At 38.1% G+C, this 22,742-nt stretch overlaps 1 protein-coding gene across 1 annotated transcript in view; it reads right to left on the bottom strand.

The window, feature by feature from the left end:
* The window catches only part of COL28A1 (collagen type XXVIII alpha 1 chain), a 161,550-nt gene that overhangs the window by 123,134 nt on the left and 15,674 nt on the right, over positions 1–22,742 (bottom strand). The window contains 4 exon segments of the mRNA XM_007450791.1: positions 12,495–12,548; positions 13,613–13,657; positions 16,579–16,623; positions 21,226–21,252. Coding sequence (XP_007450853.1) covers positions 12,495–12,548; positions 13,613–13,657; positions 16,579–16,623; positions 21,226–21,252 — 171 coding nt within the window.

The raw sequence follows: 22,742 nt of genomic DNA, 5'->3' as shown, positions 1-22,742 counted from the left end.
AAAATAAAATAAAACAAAGGCCCTAAACTCAAAGGGCTAGTTTGAGAGGTAAAACACACCATTAAAGTAATGATAATGATAATAATAATAATAATGGTATAAGGCTCTAAGTTCCCTATTCTCTTCATTCCCTGCCCTTTGGTATGTAGTTTGGTTCTGTAGTGGATCAGAAGGCTTTTAAATATATTATGTATTTGGAGGAGAATTTGAGTGTTTTATAGTGGAAGCTCTGCCCTACTGTGTACTTGTCCCTATGTTTGATCTAAAACAAACAAGAACACAGGTTGGTGAGAAAGTTTCCCAACTCTGGACAAGGCAGTGATCCTGCTGTTAACTTGCCAAGAGGATAAAGAACTATATTACCCTTGAGCGCATGAGCTGCCTTTAGCCTTGGTCCCCTACCAACAGCAACTGAGAGACTTCCTAATATTGCTTTTTCAGGGGAATTACAGGGATCTGAGGTTATAGAGGGGCCACTTTCCCTTACCTGAACACAGCCCCATATCAACATATCTTCACACTTTACCTGCTTAAATTTATTTTCTGGGAGGCTTGCCTCTCAACCTAGGACCTGCAGAACAGTATTGGTCCACAATTAATGTCTATCCCTGTCACACTTCGCCTTTCCCTTTCCTACAGAGATTCCTGAGATGGTAAAGAAAGTGGTTCTGATTATAAAATACCATAGCTGGATAAGACAGAACAGGAAGAAAAGAGTCAGCACTCTACTCCAAATGATTTTCCTGGAATTCACCAAGGGAACATAGCCTTGAAAGACTCCAGGCTTGATTCCTTTTTTGCTATTATTCCTGCCCTAATCCTCACCAACAAACACACCCACAGATTGAATACCCTCAGTACTACTTATTATTTCTCTACTCCACTTTCTTTAAACATCAGGGGGATATACAAAGAGGACTGGGTTAAAGTCGATAGCGCCAGAGAAGTCAGTGTCTCATGACCTTTGGATGAGTGTGAATGAAAGTGAACATGAGTTGTAAGCATGTGAGGGGCATCGAGGAGGTTAGGTAAACCACTTTGATCCTTCTCAGAAATTAAGGATGCCTATGCTATGGACCTCAAGATGGAAGAAAGCCAATGTTTAATAAAACCTACTGTTTTCAAGCACTGCCCTGACACTTCATATAGATTATCGCATTTAGTCTTCTAACAATCTTAGGAAATTGGTGTTTTTTCCTATTTTATGATATAGGAATATAATCTCCATTTTTTAATTCATTTTTCAGTATGCATGGTATCACAGGAAAAAAAAAAAACACGGCTTTTTCATTCAGTCAGTGTAGTTGAATTCTGGTTCTATAATTTACTAACAGTTTGAGCTTTTGCAAGATCCCCGTATGCAAAATGAGGATCATTTTATCTACCTTGCAGCATTGTTGAGAGGACTTGAAATATTGTCTTAAAACATCTAAGTCATAACCAGTCACATGGTAGCTGTATGATATGTGTAGAGCAATTGTTATTCACCAGACTTTCATTGAGCACCAACCTGGTACCCAGTACCCCCTAACATAATTATAGACATAAACCAGGTTGCACCTGCACTTTGCAGACACTTAGAATCTGGCTGGAGAGGCAAACAAATATAAAACAAAATATAAGCACGTGAATTAGCTATAAAAAAGGTATTAACAGAGCATGTAAGACTCTGAGGCAGAAATGTTTAATTCTACCTTAAGGAATTGGGAAAGTTTTATATAGTAGCGGAGGTATTTGCTCTGAACAAAAATGTAGGAATCATATTTAATCTAATAGGAAAGAAGGGGGACGAAAGTTCTGGAAAAGGAGAGAGTATGAGGCATAAAATGATAAGAAATGTTCTGAGGACAGTAAGCAGCTCTGTGGGGCAAGCGGACAGGAATGAGGTGACAACAGCATCACTGTCTGGAGCTGCACTCTCCACTGGAAATATACAGTGAGCCACACTTGTCATTTTAAATTTTCTAGTAGCCACACTAAAGAAGTAATAACAGATTTTACTTAACCCACTGTACCCCAAATATTATCATTGCAACATATAAACAGTATAAAACTCTTATTAATGATTTTATTTTTCATTATTTTTAATGTTATGCCTTTGAAATCCTCCATGTATTTAACACTTATAGCCCATTTCAACTCCGACTAGCCACATTTCAAGTGCTCAATAGCCACGTATGGCTACTATATTGGACAGTGCAGCTTTAGAGTGATTAAAGAGGCTGGAGGCTCGGGTCAGAACCATGGAGAGTACCAACATTTAAGTTGGGTGGGAGTGAAAGTACACAGAGAGATGTCTAGTGGGGATTTGGGGAAGACAGTGGCCCAGAAAAGAAAAGGGGGAAGGGAGAGCTGACAAAGGCAGTATAAAAGAAGTCAGGAAAAAGAGAATTTCAAAAGTAACTCATCCTTTCCAAAGACAAAGTCATATTCTTTCACTCACAGACCTGCTCATCTTCCAGCATTCTCTATTTCAGGGAAGGGCATCAAGATCCCTCCACATGTCAAGCCAGAACTTAGGAGTCATTCTTAACGTATCTCACTCCCTTATCCATCATATGCAATGCATCACCAACACCTAACAATATGCTCATAAATCTCAAATCCATCCACCTCTGTGTCCTCTACCATGCCTCTACAGTCTACCCCAAATTAATATCATCTCTTGCTCAGACTACAGCAAAGTCCTTAATACTCTACATGTATCCATTCTAGCACATTCTAATTTATTCCCCCACCCATCCACTGTTGCCAGAGCAATCTTCTGATTTTAATCTGAGTAAAACCCTTCAAATCCTTTCCCTTTGCTCTTAGGGTAAAGACAGAGCTCCTTCCAAGGCTTGTGAGCCCCTGCATGGTGTGGTCCTGTGGCCTTTTCAAAACTATTTGTTATTAGTTGCCTCTTCTCTAGCCACCCTAGCACCATTGGCCTTTGTTGAGTTCCTTGTACTTGCCATGTTCCCCCCTGCCACAGGGTCTTTGCATGTGCTGTTGTCTCTATCTGGGATGTGGTTACCTCTCTTTTTTCCTAGTTAATCCTTATTCATCCCTCAGATCTTATTTTAAACAGCATGGCTTCAGGGAAGGCTTCTCTGGTCAGGTAAAATCCCTATTCTAGAGGCACTGATAACATCATTTTCCTCTTTTTCTGAGCATTCATTACAGTTGCAACTTTGCATTTCTGCATGTGTTAATATGTCTCCCCATAGACTGTGGGAGGATGTCATGTGATTTTGCTCAGCTCTCCATTCTCAGTGTTTAGCTAATTGACATTATCTGCTCAACCATCCAGCCCTCAAATATTTACTGAACAGTGACTAAGGAGCAGATATTGTGCCAGCTGCTAGAGGTGAACAAAACAGGAAACCTGGTCTAGGCAGGGGGAACTGGGGGTTTGGAATTGCTCCTCTGGCGTTCCCACTGGTTTACTTACGTTTTTAACTAAGAGCGACTGTGCATACATTACATAGTGATATAAAGTACTTATCGCACAGTTTTTGCTACAAACTTATCCAGATACAATTAATCTTTTTTTTTTTCTTCTTTCAGTTGAAGGGCAATAGATGGCCTAAGGTTACACTGTATGGAAAGTTCAGCTAGAGAAACCCAACACTTCTTATTCCTGGCTCTAATCAAAGTCAACATCTTTCCTTTCCCTAAAATAATAAATAATGAATGGTTGTCCAAGACTCTGAATTTTTTGAGGACAGAACTTTACCTTTTCTTGAATAATACAATTATAAGTAAATTAGTCATACCTTGGGCTCTTAACATTAGATAGATGTTTTAGCAACTTCTTTTTATCGTTTCGCAGATATGTATAGCACCAACTGTAATACTTTAAGTCTTGTGACAAATATTGTCATACTTACCCAGTGGAAGAAAATGATGAATGAGCATTTTGTAGGTGCAAACTTGTTCAAGTATGGACAAAATACATTCTTAGCTGAAACTCAATGAAGTGATTACTATATACAAAGGCTTGGGAGAACATTTAAGAGAAGCCCTTTTTTTTTTTTTTGAAAGAAGGAAAAGTAGGGGGGGATGGAGGCATGAAACTAACATCAAATTCTTGTTAAATCAAGCTCTATTTTTAGTTCCTAATTTCTCTTACTTCAGAGAAGTGTTATGTAATAAGAGGCATATTTTTAGAAAACATATCAGGCTAGCTTTGTTTTACATTAATGAAAAGAGGGTTGTCAAAATACTTAACTGCTTAATTATTGCTGATACATATGGTACTTACTATGTAACAGGTGTTATTCTAAGTGCTTTTCATGTATTAACTCATGTAATCCTCAGAACAACTCTATTTTTAACCCATTATATTAATGAGAAAACAGAGGTATGGGGAGGAAAAGTGAGTTTCCCAAATCACAGAACTAATACAATATAGGGCTGGGTTTGAACCCCAGCAGTCCGGCTTTAGAGCCAGTGCTCTAACCACCATGCAAAACTGCCTGTTGGGACTCTTCCGTTCTTAAAGTATTTCAAAAATCATTTGATTGCAGACTAAATTTATATCTTTGTTACAGGATGAAAAATACAAAAATCAGATAGTTACAATCTACCCATAGTTGAAGAATCATCATATGAAGACAAAGAATCTCTAAAATAAAAATAAGCCACATGAAAGTATATACTATTACAAGCCAACTTATATGCCCTTTCAGGCACATAAAGTCTACCTGGATCAATGTTGTCACTGAATTAGTGGTAAAGTTAACATAAATAATAATTGGCAATACTGTAATCACATAATGTACCTCTACATATAAAGCAGTTATTAAGCAACTGCACTGTTGGAACCATCATTATTTAAAATCTCCAATTGCAATCATTTTTAATAACATCTACTTGGGTAAGGGAAAAGATCACTGTTCACATACTCTACCTACTTATGCTTTTCAAAGAAGAAAAAAACTTCATAATAACAAAGAATTGCTGGAGAATGTGATGAAAATTGTAGTGTTGTACCAGATTTTAGTAACTCAACTCCTTTTCTTGATTGCTATTAGGTTAAAGCGAATGAAATTGACAATATACAGCTAGGTTTGACTTACAAAAAGGATGATTCATATGTCTCAATCTAATAGGAAAGTCATATTTTATTATATATAATAAAACCTAAGGAATTGTGTGTCATTTTCCTTAAAAGGAAGGACTGTTCCACAGCCCATCAAGAGAGCTGTTAAGAATCTAGGCTCTGGTGGACACTCTTAGGACTCCTCTAGCACAAAATGAGTGGCTGGAAACTATTCAGGGTGAACCCTCTCCGTAAATCCGAGAAGGACACCAATTTACGAGAGAAGAGAGGTTCCTAACAGCGTGATATGTTTCCTAAAAACCTACTCTTGGAGACTGGGGGCAGAGGAAAGTGAGGAGAGTTATTGTTGAAAGAGTACAAAGTTTACGTTAGAATGATGGAAAAGTTGTGAGCACAGATAGTGATGACCGATACACAATATTGTGAGTGTATTTAATACCACTGAATTGTATGCTTAAAATGATAAATATTATGTATATTTTCCCACAATTAAAATAAAAACCTTCCTCTTAGAATAAACTTAATTTTCCCTGCTGCACTGTTGCTGCTGCAACTTACTTGAATTAATTAAGAGCACTGATATAAGTATTAAAGAAAAGAATTCTGACAACGCTCTGAAGACATGCAGTAACTCATTGTGTTCCACATTAGTGCCCCGCTTGACTGGCCCTGTGGGTTAGACTCAGCACCTTTGTGGGAAATGTTGGCAGCATTTTGGGTGACTTGATCCATCGGAGTTTTCATCTTGGCAGGCTCTGCACACGCATGCGCACATACACACGCACGCAGGGTGTACCCCATCTGCTGAGGACCGTATGTGTCCGAGATTTGGGGAGGAAAATCATCTGTCTTGAAGCCAATGGCTGACATGCCACATGTTCTGGCACCCACGTCAAGTTGTCACTATTAGTTGTCTCACGTCAAATGAGTTAATAAGCTCATTTAGTATCCTGGTGGGCAGATAGGCATGTAGGTCAAAGCCCTTTCCACAATAAGAATCGCTGGATTACTAGCGATTCTTTCCCTTTAATTAGGCCCAGGACAGAAATAGCATTTAGAATTTGACATCCCCGAAGAAAAACAGCCACATAGTTTGGCAGCTTGGCTCTGATTCTGCATTAGACAGATATTTGTAATTAAAATTGTAAAGGGATTCTTCTCTTCGCACTGCTATACACTGAGCAGTCGCAAACTTGTTCAAAGGTGTTAGCCTGCCAGGAGAACCAGAAGGCCCATTATTGGTTTTGGGCAACTGGAAAATCTGGCGTGTTTGAATACCCTGGACTTAAAAATACTTTTCATGAAGCCAAAAATATAGTCATTCTGTATTGAGAGCTGTGAACTTAAAAAGTTTTCTGTTTGATTATTCTGTACTAGGGATTGTTGATGTCTACATGTTTCACCTGATTTCCTTCCCATCAAGTTATAAGGAATTATATCTTATTAGAAATCATGATTTTTTTTTTTAGTGGTTGGAAGCAACGTCATGATGTTAGGGGATTTTTAGGCTTTTGAGTTGTGTGAGAGCTGAAATAAAACTACACAACATTCTAGTTTGAGGAGAAAGTTTCAGCTTCTTCGTAGTTGTTCATATTTGTGGTATTTGAACTCTTTCCAAACCACAGTTGAAATATTTATGTTCAGTAGGTTGACCTACTAAAGCTGCTAAGCTAACTTTAAGTCAAATCAAGCATCGATATTCAAATAATGGCAAAACTAAAGAATGAATTTTTAAAACTACTAAATCTTCATTAATGATATATCTGTTCTAGTGAAAATAGTGACATTATAGAAAACATAAGACTCTAACTTGTGTATCTGAAACTGTAAAAAAAAAAAAAGTTCCAAGCCTCCATGCCTCTCTTAGAAGAAAGCGGAATTACAAATAACGCATTAGGTTATTAAATGCACAAGAAGATTCTGATGGATTACATCTACACTCTCCTGTTTCTATTTATTATCCAGATATCTTGGAAGAATGGTCAAAATTCCTGGCTATTGCACCCTTCTCTCTGATCCCTTCCACAATTCGTTGTCACCTCCCCAATCTCTCAAAGGTTTCCAAAACCTGCAAAATTGACAATCTAAGTGACTGCATAGGTCCTGCCTATTTGACCTGTCTGCAGTATGATACTGTTGACAGCTCATTCCATTTAAGACTATTTCCTCATTCATTCATTCATTCAACAAATATTTATTTGTTGCTTATCTTAAACATGTGTGAGGGTAGATATTATAATTTTTTTTCTCTCTCAGATATGATAGCAGTACTCCTGACCCATTGTCCCTAGATTTTCTGCTTTGGATTTTTCAAAAACAGTGATGGACGTGTACATATCTATCTAATTCTCCTGCCAATGGTTCATATTTGAAAGAAGACTGGCAATGTTTAAAGGTATAATGCACGGAAACTAAAAGGAAACTTGATTAGTACTCTTTCAGTTACCAAAATACATACGCATTCCTAACAGCTATGTCAAAGGTTGACAGCCATCCCTGTTTTAAAAACTAACCTCTTTTCATAGAGCATTTTGAAGAAAACAGGATGATGTGTGGGGATGTTTACTAGGTTTACAATTTTAATTTCAGGATCTGTACATTTAGCTCTCATTTACTTAATTTCTTTATAAGAACACCAACTACTAAAAAAAATTATCTGCCATGCTTGGGAACCTCAAAAAATGGGATGGAAGTATGACAGAGCTAGGTAAGGAGGAGTAGGGTGTCCAAGGATCATGTGCAGTGCAGAGCTTTGGAGTAGGCTAAGTGCTTCATTTGCCCTCATTTACTTCCTTTAAAACGTTAAGTTTCACTTATTCACTAATACTAGGTCTGTTGTTTATTTTGGATATGGGCTGGATGTTTGATTCACTGGAGCTTATTTACCCTGACCATATCCATTTATTAAACTGGACCAGACTGGAGCTATTTCTCTATGAGTTTTCTTAACATCTCAGAAACTAAACTGAACATAAAGTAAGAGGACTTTGAGTTTCTTACACTTGAGTGTAGCACAAGAAGAAAACACTTAGGGGGGAAAAGCCCTGCAGAAAATGTATGAGCGTCCTAGAGTAGAACAATGGAAGAAGTTAGAAGAAGGGAGGCAATACGTCTATTAAGATAAATTACTATATAACATAAATATCACAGTATTTTGAAATTGTTTGAGGATTAACACGTGCTGCTTTGCCTTGGAGAAATACGTCAGGGATAATTCCTAATGCCCTTTTGGCCCTAGCACCGAAGCTCTCATGCTAGGATGCTTCAACGTGTCACAAGCTATTTCCTGCTCAGGCCACAGTGAGCAGTCCCTCCTCCCAGAGCACAAAGAGGGTCTTGGAAAGAGTAGATTTGGATGAGATTTGAGAAGAAAACACCCTTCAGAAATAACCTCAGAAGGACATCAAGAAATGGCAAAGGGCTTCCCTGGCGGCGCAGTGGTTGAGAATCTGCCTGCCGATGCAGGGGACACGGGTTCGTGCCCCGGTCTGGGAAGATCCCACATGCCGCGGAGCGGCTGGGTCCGTGAGCCATGGCCGCTGAGCCTGCGCGTCCGGAGCCTGTGCTCCGCAACGGGAGAGGCCACAACAGTGAGAGACCCACGTACCACAAAAAAAAGAAAAAAAGAAAAAGAAATGGCAAAAATTACCTAATGTGGGCCTGGCACATCCAGCATTCTACTGTGTTTATTTGTTCACAACTAATTTTGGTTACTTGTTCTCTGTGATTTGAGAGGCCTGCCAGTCTTGAAACATTCTTTCTCGTTATTGGAGGGCCCATTCTATGGCCAGATGGGATTGCCACTTGAACCACCACACCAGCCCTTGGAAGGGGGCGTAGGGTTCTTACGCCCTCAGTTTTTACTGAGAAGGGGCACTGTGCTCTCTCGTTAGGGACATTGCCAGTTTGGTCCTAGGGATATGGCTTCTCAGATACTTGCATGTGATAGTTCTAATTGATTTTAGACACTGATGAGATGTTCTTCTTATGAATACCACTCTTGACCCTCGTGTATGGGAGAGGCTGAGGTGGCTTCCTCCTGAGAAGCATCTATGTTTTGTTTCTAAGGCAACAAGGTCATTTAAGACAGAATACTACTTTATATACGGAAAATACTAATGACAGAAATGAAATTTGTGAAATAGGGCCAGAATCACATTTTTCCTTAATTTCTCATGTGCTATTTTTTCCTTTTACTCTTTGGCCACCTTTTCTGCAAACCCTTTGATGAAAAAAACCCAACCACTAGAGCAACAGAATGGGATTGTCGCTCATGAGAGAGACTATTCATAAATTCAAATTCATAGGCAGGCCCTATCTAGAAACTCCCATGGAATCTTTGCAAATGTTACAAGTCCAAATTTTCTATTTTAAGGTCTCATAAGAGACAAAATATTTGAAAATGCACATTACTGGTTTCTTTTTCCCATGAGATTCCTTTCCTTCTTTTCCTGCATTTTCAGATGAACATTATAACCAAGTAGAAGTGCACTCTCAACAGACTTTTGTTTCCAGCCAGAGTACATTAGAGGAGGTAGACAGATGCAATTTGCATACTGTCCAAAAGAAAGGCAATTATCTCAGGTTGACTATCTAGGAAATTCAGCAGTTTTCCTAAGGAGATAGATATAATATGGTGGTTAAGAGCAGACTGGCTGGGTTTGAATCCTGGCTCTGTCCCTTCCTAGCGGTGTAGACTTGAATCCACTGCTTAAATTCTCTGTGCCGTAGTAGCCTAATCTATACCATGGGAGTGAGAATAGATCATGCCTCAGAAGGTGGTGTTATCTTAAATGGGTATTTAGAACTGTATCTGTGCATAGTAAATATACACTAAATAAGTGCTATCTGTTATTTTAGAAGCTTCAAAATAATAATCCTCCCTGTGTCCATTGGAAAATACAGAATTACTGAATTTTAAAGGGTTTTTTTTGGCACGAATTGCAATAGCAATATCGTAAAACCATTTTGTAATAAAATGGTAATGGATAAAAAGAAATGTCACTATAAAACATTGTTTCCAGTTAGAGCAAAGAAATAGTTTATTAAGTTTTTAAGATTTAGAAGTACATTCTGGGATGCAAGATGAAACCATTCCCTGAAACCTGACTTTTAATGCAATACAAGAATAAATGTATAAAACCTAAGACAATTAATGAATGTGACATGTGTCTCTGGTTGACAGATCCAAAGAGGGGTAGGAATTAGCAATAGTCTCCAAATAACAGTCAAGAGACCATTAAATCTGTGACCTTAAGCCAAAAATAAAACTAGGAGAAAAATGAGACGCTTACTCCCATCTCACTCCCTCCCAAGAACCCCCAATATTCCTTAGATACTGACATCTTTTTAACAGACAATGAATTTTTTGTGTTCACCTGGCAGTGAATTTTGTGATTTTAAACCTGTGATAATTTTACGTTAAATATCTTCACCAAAATTTTTTTTTTTTTTTAAGATGTTGGGGGTAGGAGTTTATTAATTAATTTATTTTTGGCTGTGTTGGGTCTTCGTTTCTGTGCGAGGGCTTCCTCTAGTTGTGGCAAGCGGGGGCCAATCTTCATCGCGGTGCGTGGGCCTCTCACCGCCGCGGCCCCCCCTGCCGCGGAGCACAGGCTCCAGACGCGCAGGCTCAGTAGCTGTGGCCCACGGGCCCAGTCGCTCCGCGGCGTGCGGGATCCTCCCAGACCAGGGCTCGAACCTGTGTCCCCTGCATTAGCAGGCAGACTCTCAACCACTGCGCCACCAGGGAAGCCCCTTCACCAAAATTTTTGAAGAAAAGAATTTTTAAAAAGAGAGGCCCTTGGAAAGTTGAAGTCCTCAGATACCTTTGGAAAAGTGACTCCTTTTATGATGATGATGTGAAAGTTGAGCATGAAGTGTTATGTCAGAAAATTACAGCCTCCCCCAATATACTTGACTCATTATTTATTCTAAGAGTTAATGCATTCTTAGAATTAAAAGCAAAATTCTGTGAAAATAAATCCACTTTAAAAGAAAAATCTGAGTAGTAATTGTATAAGACATGAGAAGTGATCAAACGATGGCACGTTTTTATGAACTGCCATCACCCATCTCCCGAAGCTGAGTGCCCTGCTCCCAGCCCAGCACCCCTACAGATGCCCTGATTTCCAGACTTCTCATTATCCAAAATGAAAACTTTGGGCCAGTATGATTTCTAATATTCCTTGTGGCTCAAACAATCTGTAATTCTATCACTGTTGCAAACTCCAAAACTGATCCCTGATTTTAAGCCTCTTTTTCACAAACATGTGAAAATTATCAGCTTAGGTAACCAAAGAATCCTAGAAATAAGTGTGGACTGTCAAAATATTTTCTTTTCCTTGCTGCAGGATTTTACCTACAGCCAAAGCAATTTTGTAAAAACTTCTACTCAGTATTCAGAAGAGCCAGTTCTTTCGCCCAGAGAGAATTAATCATAGGCAAGGACTGGGAAAGACAGTTTCCCCAGACAACCTTAAGCACACGCCCACTGAGAAGCTCATTCTATTTTAATTTGCCAATTAAAACTGCCCCAGGAAATCACACATTGTCATTATCTCATTAAAAATAGTATACGTGTCACTCCCTTACCTCTCTCTGGAAAAAAGAACAGTCAAGTAGCCCAACTGCTCCCCACAACTTAAATTTAATAGCACCCTTAAAAGATTGGCTTTATCTAGGGTCCTCTGGGGACAGTACTGTCTGCTGTTATTACTGCCACAAATTCCACAGATCTCCAGTCACTAACTCAACACCGTTTATTAGATATTTACTATATCTGTGGAATTTACTAAGCACTGAGAAGTGTTAAAAAGGCACTAAAACGCTTGTTTTCAGCAAATTAATGGCCACCCTCATTGGAAAATGGAGTCTTATAAATAGGTCTTTTAAAGATCCCTTCTTTCTCAACTTTTGGTTCCATCTGGCTCTTATTCAACCCCTCCCTATACGTCTTGCCTGGTTACCTGTGGAATGACATTACAAGGCTGGTACTGATAGAGATTACACCCTCGCAATTCAAAAAGTTTAATTTTTGTTGGTATGACAGTTGTAAATCCCCTTCTCTTATAAACTGTGTATTGAGTTGACATTACCTGTGGGAAATAGAGTGATTTGAATTGTGTTGCTTATTACTACTTTTCAGTTTCTATGAGTCATAAAATGACCAAAAGGGCGGGAGTATGATGGAAACACTGCAAAAATAATGGCTTATATTTAATAATGCCCCTTTGAATAAAATAATAAGAAGAAATGAAAAGACTATGACACTGACTTCCTGCATGTACTTAAACATGATTCTGTGTATAACACCTGCAGGTTATTATGTATTTCCAAAGATTCGTCCTCAAAGAATCCATTGACTTCTGCCTAATAGAAACGTGTATTACCATAGCTCACTAGCGGAAAGGCACTCTGCCTGTCTATAATCAATGGGTATGATTACCTTATTGCCTTGAAACCCCTTCGGGCCTGGGTCCCCTGGAGGTCCAGTAATGCCCTGCTCCAAGATGAAAACCAAGAATTAGTTCTGTGTACAGAAGGCCAATCAGGAATGAATCATTCATTAGGGTCCCTAGAGATCCTGGAGTTAGAAGTCAGACTTTCTAAGGCAGAGTTAAGTTGGAGTTACACACGATTGAGAAATGGAATGAGATAAAATTCCTTGTGTCAAACACACAGCTTCTAAAATAGTACCTAGACTGAGAGCAAACATTTATTAATGAGGTGTTTGTTTTCTAAACCTGCGTTTCCAACATTATTCCTGTGCTGGACCCCTTTTTGGAAAGAATAAACAACAACTTTAAAAATATATATCTAAGGCATATATAACTGTAAGTTGGAGTTTCCAATGACCTGTGATAATCAGAGTTACTCCCCTGTCCTGACACAATTTCAGACCAGAACAAAGGCGTTGATGGTCAACTAGATGCCATCTAGGAAATTTTGGGTAAAGGTATAATTTTCAGTAGACTTTTTGAAATGCTGAAATTAGTTCTTCAAACATATACGCACCCTCTTCCCATTACAGCTTTAGACAAGGCAAGTCCCCAGACTGGAAAAACTGATCCAATTATTTTCTGAAATCCCTGGGATAAGTCTAAAATAAATGCTTTAAAGAATCATTCCATGCTATCGAGCAGTTACTACTTATCATGATGGAACAATACAAATGCTGTAATTTAGATAAAATGCATAGCTTTTCCTACTGCATTAGAGCAGCAATGCAAACATTGTTACATCCTGCTTTTAACTGCTTTGACTTTATTCGTCTTCCTAAACCCTAACTTTTTCACTTTTATCCCTTCAGCTACTCACTAAATAGACTCACCTGCCGGCACCTATCTTTGAAGGAGCCTGCGTTAGTTATTCAAAATATTAGAGTACCGGTTTCCAGACTTTGTTTCACGTTGGAATCACCTGAGAATCTTTAAAAATACTGATTCCTGACTCCAATCCCCGGACATTCTGACTGAATTGGTAGAGGGTGCAAGTGGGCACAGAGATTTCAAAAGCTCCCTAGGTATTCTAATACAGACTTAGATTTGGTTTTCGCCTCCTTACCTGAAGTCCTCCGGGTCCCTTTGGTCCATTTGGCACTGGGAGTCCCTGTGGAATAAAATTAACGGTAAGTTGCTCTAAATATCCATTCAACTTGCAATGATTTTACGTGGAAGAGAAGGAACTGTGTTCCCAGTAATGGCCAGTCTTCCCAGGTTATCCAAACATCAAAGCCAACAAATTCACCGTTAACAGAACGATCCTAATTAACAAGCCAACTTGTTAGTAAACGTTTCTCTAGTAAACAAACTCCATGAAAACACGATTTTAGGTTAAGTCCTTTGCCTGTATATTGACATTTTGATCAGAATTTTAAAAATGAATTTCTTAAGAATCCTTAGAAAGCAATAAACTTGGTGGAATATTGTTTCCTTCCAGCAAGGCAACGTCAGTTAAATTAACAATTTAGTGGGCTTCCCTGGTGGTGCAGTGGTTAAGAATCCGTCTGCCAGTGCAGGGGACACAGGTTCGAGCCCTAGTCCGGGAAGATCCCACGTGCCGCGGAGCAACTAAGCCCGTGCGCCACGACTACTGAGCCTACGCTCTAGAGCCCCCATATCACAACTACAGAGCCCATGTGCCACAACTACTGAAGCCTGTGCGCCTAGAGCCCGGGCTCTGCAACAAGATAAACCACCACAATGAGAAGACCGCACACCACTACAAAGAGTAGCCCCCGCTCGACGCAACTAGAGAAAGCCTGCGAGCAGTATCAAACACCCAGCACAGCCAAAAATAAATAAATAAAATAAATTTTTAAAAAAATTTAGTGAGTTTCCACAATGTCTAGATCACTCTCTTGCCCATCTTCAATACATAGAACTTGGCAAAACACAACTTATACTCAACACTCTTCTAACAGAAAGTATTTCAATATGTCCCATAACTAGGAAGCCCTTTAAAGTTTGTTTTTATGACAGTATAATATTATCTAGTCTCTCTTTTCTCAGATTTCCACTTTTTTTCTGATTACCAAAATGTAACCTGTTTATAATAGACATACCTTGACAATTACAGAAAAAAAGTAAATTGCTAACAGCTATTAACATTTTAGGCATATTTTCATCCAATATTATTATTTCATCCAGTAGGTCTTTCTTTAAATAATTTGATCAAAGTGTATATCCAATTTTGTGTCCTACTTATCTGGTCTTCCATTCTATCAAAAATATTTTTCCATGTCATTAAAAACTCTTAGTAAACTGAATAATATCCAAGAATATGATTCTGTCATAGCTACTCATCTCCCTAGTTTTGACACTTGTTTCTGATGATTTCTATTGTTAACAATAGTATAGTGAATATCTCTGTGTATAAATCTTTGTTCAAGTTCTGATTCATTCCTAAGGATAATTTCCTAGAAGAAGATGACTGACACAGAGACTGTAAGCACATTTAAGTCTCTCATTCACCCTCTTTTGTCTCTCACACCATATATGGAAAGAAAAAGTAAAAATTTCCTCCATAAATTTTGTTCAGATTTCCATTCTCACTATCTGAGTATAGAGAGTGCATCTTCATCTTACAATATCTCCATCAATACTGAGTATTATATATTATCTCAGTGCTTGCTAATTTGATAGGTGGAGTAATATTTTAATGTTTTAATTTTACTTACCTGATTGCTTATGTGTTTGGATAATTTTTTTATTTATTACCCAATTATATTTCCTCTTTTATGTTGCTTTGTGTTCTTTGTATGTTTTATGTGTAAACTTACATGAACTCTTCACATCAAGGGCACTATATTTCATTGACCTTAGACATGCATTTTTTCAGATACTTACATCTCTGAAATTGGGATACATCATACAATCAGTTGCACCTTACATTTATAATGGGCAGTATTTTTTCTTTCTTTTTAGCACAGAAAATAATAGGGCATTTAACAATCCCTCCCATCTTAGTCAATGAACTGTATTAAATCTTTGTCAGCCATTTTTATTTCAAATAGTTTCTCCAGTTATTTTTTGACTAATTTTTGTTCTGTGTGTCCATTCTTCTGTTTTTTCAAGTCTATATCCATCTCCCATTTTCAGTTATTCTCCAGGAAGAATCCATTCATTATCACACCCTTCATTTTGTCCAGAGATAATTACCAAGCCTACATTTTTCAGATTCATCTGACCTTTAACTCTACAGTAGTTTAAAAGCTTTCAGAAAGTCTCAGCCTATTTAAAGTGTTTAGTTACATAGGCCAGTGTCACTATTTTATCCTTTTCTTTTCACCTTCCTCCTCGTTTTCTCTCCTTGACTCTTCCCATAGTTAAAAAATAGATATTGAAAGACTTTGGTATCTTGGTGGCATGCTGGTAACAGTTCTCAACTATAATGAAAACTATTTACTTTTACTCTGTACTTTTTTGGACCCTTTATCATGTTTCAAATATACTCTCTATGTATTTCTGGTCCATTAAGGAACTCCTTAACATTTTAATATTGTCTCCAGTTTACATATTTTATTCATATTTATTTTTTAATGAAAGGTAAATACCCAATTATCTGTGGCTTGCTGCATTTTCAAATCCTTATCTGTGTCTAGCTCTTCCACATTACTGAAAAGTATTTCATTAACCTATTTCATAGAGTTCTTCACTCTACTTTGGAAGGTGCTTGTTCTCAGCGTTTACATCTGGAAAACAATTCTCCTTTGACCCAACTGGAGCTTGAATTGACTTTGCTAGTTAAGTTATTCTTTACACCATAACATTTAGTGGGCCTGGTCTCAAAGGTTAGGGTGCCACAAGGCAAAGTCTTAATGGTCCGTAAGAAAGGCCTTTGGGGGCTCCATTAAATAAAGTTAGGGGTGGCTTTGTTGTTTGCTTCATGTTTTACAGATGTGAAAATTGAGCCGATGACTCTCTAATTCCAGTAGTGAGAGCAACACAATGAATCCAGGAATTTCTTCTTAAGGAAACTCAGTCCCAAAGGGATCACAGCTGTTAGCATTTTAAAAACAAGTTCCTTACTTTGTCACCTTTTATTCCTGGTTTACCGCATTCTCCACATTCACCCTAAAAAAATGAATACATGAAATAAGAAGACATTTGCAGTCATTCAGTGTTCGGATTCTTGTTAAAAGATTCCCAGCAGAATCTTATGACACGAGCAGTCTGATGAGTTATACACAGTTTTATCCTCAATACTGTGGGTTGTTTGGGCATTGAACTCTGAAAAATTCTACCCATGAGTCATTCTTAACACAATCAAATTAGTGATACCACCTAATGAGGTTTAACATTTTTGAGACATGGATCAAATTAAGAGGAAAGAAACTAAGGTTTAATGAGCATCTACCATATTTTATGTACCCTTTGCATATGTGATTTAATTGAATCCACATTATAGCCCAATGAGATTAGTTTTACAATTTCTTTTTTTAAATTTGATCCATAGATGTCTTTTCTTATTGAAGTATAATTGACTTGCAATATCATATTAGTTTCAGGTGTACAACATAGTGATTCAATATTTTTATAGATTACACACCATCCAAAGTTACTACAAAATATTGACTATATTCCCTGTGCTGTACATTACATCCCTGTGACTTATTTATTTTATAACTGGCAGTTTGTACCTCATAATCCCCTTCACCTTCATCTTATTTTATAAATGAGGAAACTTAAGCTCAACAAGGTAACTTTGTTCCATCCCAGAGCTAGTAAGAAGAATCAGGTCTCAGCCCAGGTCTACTCAGACTCCGAGTCCCTATTCTTTCCACAACACCACATGCTCCAGCCTGAGCACCAACTTTGATCAATTAGTAGTGTTTGCCTAGAGAACTGTGAGAGAAAGATTCTGAGATCATGTCCAGACTTGGTGGAGAAAGGAGCCATGATGAATGATCAAGGTCTGCGGAGAGAGAGAGAGTTGGGCATGGCGACAAGCATGCTGTGTATTTTCCATCACTACAGACTGCTGTCCTGCCTTTCCTGGAATATTAACGGAAAAACAAGTTAACATTTAAATTATGCTTTCCTGTTTATTATTAATGTTATTTTACAGACATTATGTCAGTTAATCTGACATTAACTGTCTGAGGTAGATATTATTAGCCCAGTTTCACAGATTGAAAATTTGTGATTTAAAAAGGTTACGTAACTTGTTCAGATAGAATGAGAATTGGGGCCTCTGAATACAAATCCACTATATCAGACTTTCAAGACGTCTAATAATTAGAACTAACAAGTAACAAGGTCAATTAGAAAAATAACTGAAGTTAGACTTTTCAAAGTGTATTCATACATATCTATATTTATTCTGAGCCTCGAAGCAATTCATATTTTTAAGGTAGGGCAGTTCAGTTGGGGGTGTTAAATGATTTATGTAAATGTCCATGCCAGCCAATGACTCCTAGGCTGGTGCCCTCACTAATAGTTTCTGTTTCTGCTGCTGATTTATTATCTCTGTGCTCCTCTAAAGCATGCAACTCAAAGTGCCACTACATAAGGAACTTGCACTAGAATGTTCATCACTGCCCTGCTTCCTTCATTAGGGAAGTCTTGCTATGAAAAATAAATGTCACCTGAGCTAAGCAGTATGTTTAGTGATACAGTGGACTTATATTCTTGTGCAAGCTTCACCTCATCACAAAATAGCAACAAATAGTTCAAGATTGACTGCCAACCTGCAGACCACACTTTGCTCTGAGCAGGAATATCGTAACTGTGACCACCAGTTATGGATGCAGAGTATGTGCCAAAGTCTTGACGTTATTGGTGATCACCACAACAGCCTTGCAAGGTGTATGTATCTCCATTCATACACAAGGCAAGTGAGGCTCAGAGAGATTAAGTAGCTTGCCCATGACCACGAGCTTGTGTCTGTTAGGCTCCCAAGTCCGTGTTCTCCCTCAGCCACCCAAAGCTGAACAGGGTACACTGCCATGGTCTTCAAGTTACTTCCCACTAACCTGACACTTCTGCCTAGGGTTCTACATGGGGTATTGCTGGCACGGGGAGCAGGCAAAGGGAGGTACAGTTTTTAGATCCAGCTATGTCTCTATTCAAAAGCAATCTGTTTATAGTTACTGGGGGGAAGGGTGGGGGGAAGGAATAGTCAGGGAGTTTGGGATCAACATGTATACACTGCTATATTTAAAATGGATAACCAACAAGGACCTACTCTATAGCACAGGGAACTCTGCTCAGTGTTATGTGACAGCCTGGATGGGAGGGGAGTTTGGGGGAGAATGGATACATGCATATGTATGGTTGACTCCCTTTGCTGTGCACCTGAAACTACCACAACATTGTTAATCGGCTATACTCCAATATAAAATAAAAAGTTAACAAAAAACAGAAGCCATCTGTTCTCTCTCCACATCATATTGTGAGTCAAACTGACCCAGGAAAAACTGAGCTTTCGCTTAAAACAAGTTGAACATTTATTGCTGAATGCAAATGGAAAATCACTCTTGAAGAATCAACTAGAAAGCAAGTAATTGAAGAATGTTGGATGGAAATAAAATGAGTCAACCACCAAAATATAAAACAGAAAAGTACCATAAATATGCTCAAAATTCTTTGGGCTAGAATTCACGTTCCATTTGTCCAGACAGATTTGTTAGCTATAGGGTCCTGAGGAACAGCATTGGCATGGGGACAGATTCCCATCAATGAAGATACTGTACTCATTGTACCTCTGCAAAGGTGTTTTCTTTTTTGATGGGCTCAGTAATCCCTGTGGAATGGTCAGAATTACAAAGTTCCCAAGAGCAAGTGCTTCAGAAAAAACTGAACAGATTAGCTCTGTTCCCAGCCTCGGTTTCTGACGCAGCTTATCCTGGTGAAATTCTGGTTTGAATGTCGACGGTTCAGGGTCATTTTGCTCCGACAGCTTGTATTTTCCAAACGAGGGCCCCTCCAGTGAATCTATAATTCCCCAGAAGTTTAAGTGAATCTTTAAAAAAAAAAAAATACACAGAGAGTTTCCTGGTGTTGATAATTAGCATACTGTATAAATCAAAATGGTGGTGGCATGGAAAATTTTCTTCAACGATATATATAGGACAGTTTTACAATCATGAAAGTTTTTAACTTTCCCATATTATCACTTGTTCCTTATCTCTTTATAATAGCACCTTATGTTTATAGACCAGCAAATAATTTAAAATACATTGTCACATCCATTATTCTATTTGATTCTCCAACCACCCTGTAAATTAGAGAGGCTTGTATTAATCCAGTTCTATATGGATGAAGAAACAGACACTCTAAGATATTGAGTTGTCCAGGTTCTGATGGCAAAGTACAGAATCATGGCATTTCTTACACTCTTCCCCTTTTCGACCTAACATTTCCAGTGTTTAGGGATATATTTATATGCCTGTGTGTAGGTTCACCCCTAATGTTTACAGGGCCCAGAACAAGAGTATAAGCAGAGGCCCAAATACCACCTAAGTAGCTGAAAGTTCCAAATCGAGCTAATAGACTAGTCATGTTCTGGCTTCCTTTATTGACAAATATATCTCCAAAAGGAGTAAAAAGTTAGAGAATTTTGGAATTCCCCAGAGGTGCATGTGGGAGGCCCATGCCCACAGCCCACAGCCCAGCTCTCAGTTCACCTCCCACCTCCAGCTCCTCCCACAGCCAAAGGAGCTGTATGTGTCTGTGATGGTGCCACAAACAGCACAACAAAGCCCCCTCCTGCCCAACAAAGCTTCCATTTGGTTTCCCTCAGGCCTAGGAAGAAGATGGACATGGGAAGGAGGTTCATGTGTACCTTTGAAGCAGGCGCAGACCATTTTGCAGGGACTTCTAGGGGCTTGGTTACCCAAAGCATGATCCAGGAGATGGGGACATGGGCCTCTCACTCTGCAGACACCTGGATCCCTCATGAATGAGGAGGTTGGAGGAGACCCAGAGCAGGACCCTGTAAAGTGTATGCCTCTTGCCCAGGTCTGAGGCTTGCAGGACAGAATGAATGATGAGGGCTATATTCTGATTTCAGACAGAAAAATCTGATAATAGAGAGCATATAATAATAGTGGCTTAAACTTATGAACCACTGAACCCCCTTGAGGATTCCTGAGCCCCAGTCTAACGTGTTAATTTCTTTGGAAGCAGTTTGATTTCCTAATTGGTAATTTGCAAAGAATAATAAAATAATCTACCAATTCATAACCTTTGTCAAATTTACTGCCCCTGCAAGCTCTACCCAGGTGCCTGATAGAATGAACTAAGTAATTCTTTACCGCTTAACCAGGATACATCCTCTTTCCCCCATGAGAGGGTCTTGTGTCTACATTTCATAGGAAGTTAAGCACCAAGGCAGTAGTATTGCTGCATCCATTTGTACACAGAAACTTTTGATCTTGATACCCATATTGCATGACCATTAAACTGGGGTTCTCTATTAAAAGAATTCGTATTTGCAGGACTAAGAGAGGCTGGATTCTCAGGAATCTTAGGCTTCCTTCCATCCTTTATAACATACACCTGTATCTTAAGTTCTATTATTATTTTATGCTAACAGAGTTGAGAATATACTTAGGAATTTGGGAATCCAGACTTACAAAAATAAAGGAAAATAACTTTTATTAAGTATATAAATGCAGTTATGTTGCTGTTTTTCTTTATGAAATTCTGATCTATTTGTTGTTACCAACTTACCTTCTCACTCTTGTACCCAGGGATTCCCTAATTAAAAAAGAAAAGAGAAGGAAAATATGATATTAGAAGGCATAGTTGGAGTAAGTAATTGATGTTTTTCATTTACAAAGTATAACAAAACACATCTGTATAGTCTTAGAAATTAAGACGTATAAAGGTAAGGTCTTTCACTTCTCTCTGCACTTAGGGAATGTGCATATAGTAGGGGAAAGAAAAGAACCTATTTTTTCCTTTTATTACATTCTATTCTCAGTTCCACATATTTTTTCAAACCCCATTTCTTACCCTTTGGCCCAAAGCTAAAGGAGAAACTATACACTGAATCTCATTGTAGAAGTGACGACCTATAATAGTGCTTTCAAAATTGTTATACTGACTTTTAAACTGTGGACTATCACAGCTGAGGATGCTTCACAGAGACGGTTTAGAAAAATTGGCTTTGAAACTGAGCTGAGATAATGGCCTTTAAAATGTCCGTAAATGTTTATATCCATTATGATCCTCCTTTCAAATTCGGCCTAGAATATAGAACATGAGGAAATGAATGGTTCCTTTGTCAACCTTAGTGAGACAGTGACCTTTAAGTTACTATATTTTATCTCAGGCTAAATAAGGGGCCAGTGCTTCTGCTTCTCTTGTACATCACTCTTGGGAATTCTGCACAGCCTTCTCCATTGTGTTGCTGCCCATAAACCCTTTAAGTAACACAATACTGAATATTAAACAGACTGGTAAATTACCAACTTTAAGCAACAGCAAGTCTTTTTCTAATATGATCACATGTCTTTTTCATACAACTAGTTTCTATGTATGAAAATAGAATTGTAAGACATATTTTAAGTGAGTTGGAGAAACCAATGAAATAAACAAGCTGTGATTGTAGTTACTTGTGAGTCAGAGTACAAACTTTTTTGTGTATGACTTTTTTACAAAAGGTAAAAAGGAATTCTTTAGGAAGGAAATAGCACTTCTCCCCAAATGTGCAGTCACTGAGAAATTGAAAATAAAAGTAAAACTAGTCAAAAAAATTGTTACACTACAATTTAATCCGTGTCAGAAATGCTTATTCACATAAATGGTTTTATGTTTAGTATTGTGCTTGAAATTAAAGGCCACGTTAAGATAGTTAAATTGGGGTTCTTTATAAAAACAATTCATGTCTGCAGCACTAAAAAAGGCTGGACTTTCCAATCTCAGGAATTTTGGGGTGCCCTCCACTGCTTATAATATACCACCATATTTAAAATTCTGTCATTATTTTATGTTAAGAGTGTTAAGATTGTATTTAGGAAGGGGCCAATACAGTTTACAAAAATAAAGGAATATTACTTTTTATAGTATACTCTCTTTTTTTCCTGTTTTTTGGGTTTTGTTTTGTTTTCCTAACTCTCTGGTCAATTTATTGTTTGGTTGATCTCACCTTTCTTTCTTCCTTTCAGGGCACCTTACTTACTAGTTTTAAAATATTCAAATTTGAGATATTCAGCACTGCACTCATTGGTCTCTGCAAAATTTGC

This window comes from Lipotes vexillifer, unplaced genomic scaffold (assembly GCF_000442215.2).
Source record: "Lipotes vexillifer unplaced genomic scaffold, Lipotes_vexillifer_v1.1 scaffold107, whole genome shotgun sequence".
NCBI lineage: Eukaryota > Metazoa > Chordata > Mammalia > Artiodactyla > Lipotidae > Lipotes > Lipotes vexillifer.
This window is presented reverse-complemented; position numbering and strand designations above follow the sequence as displayed.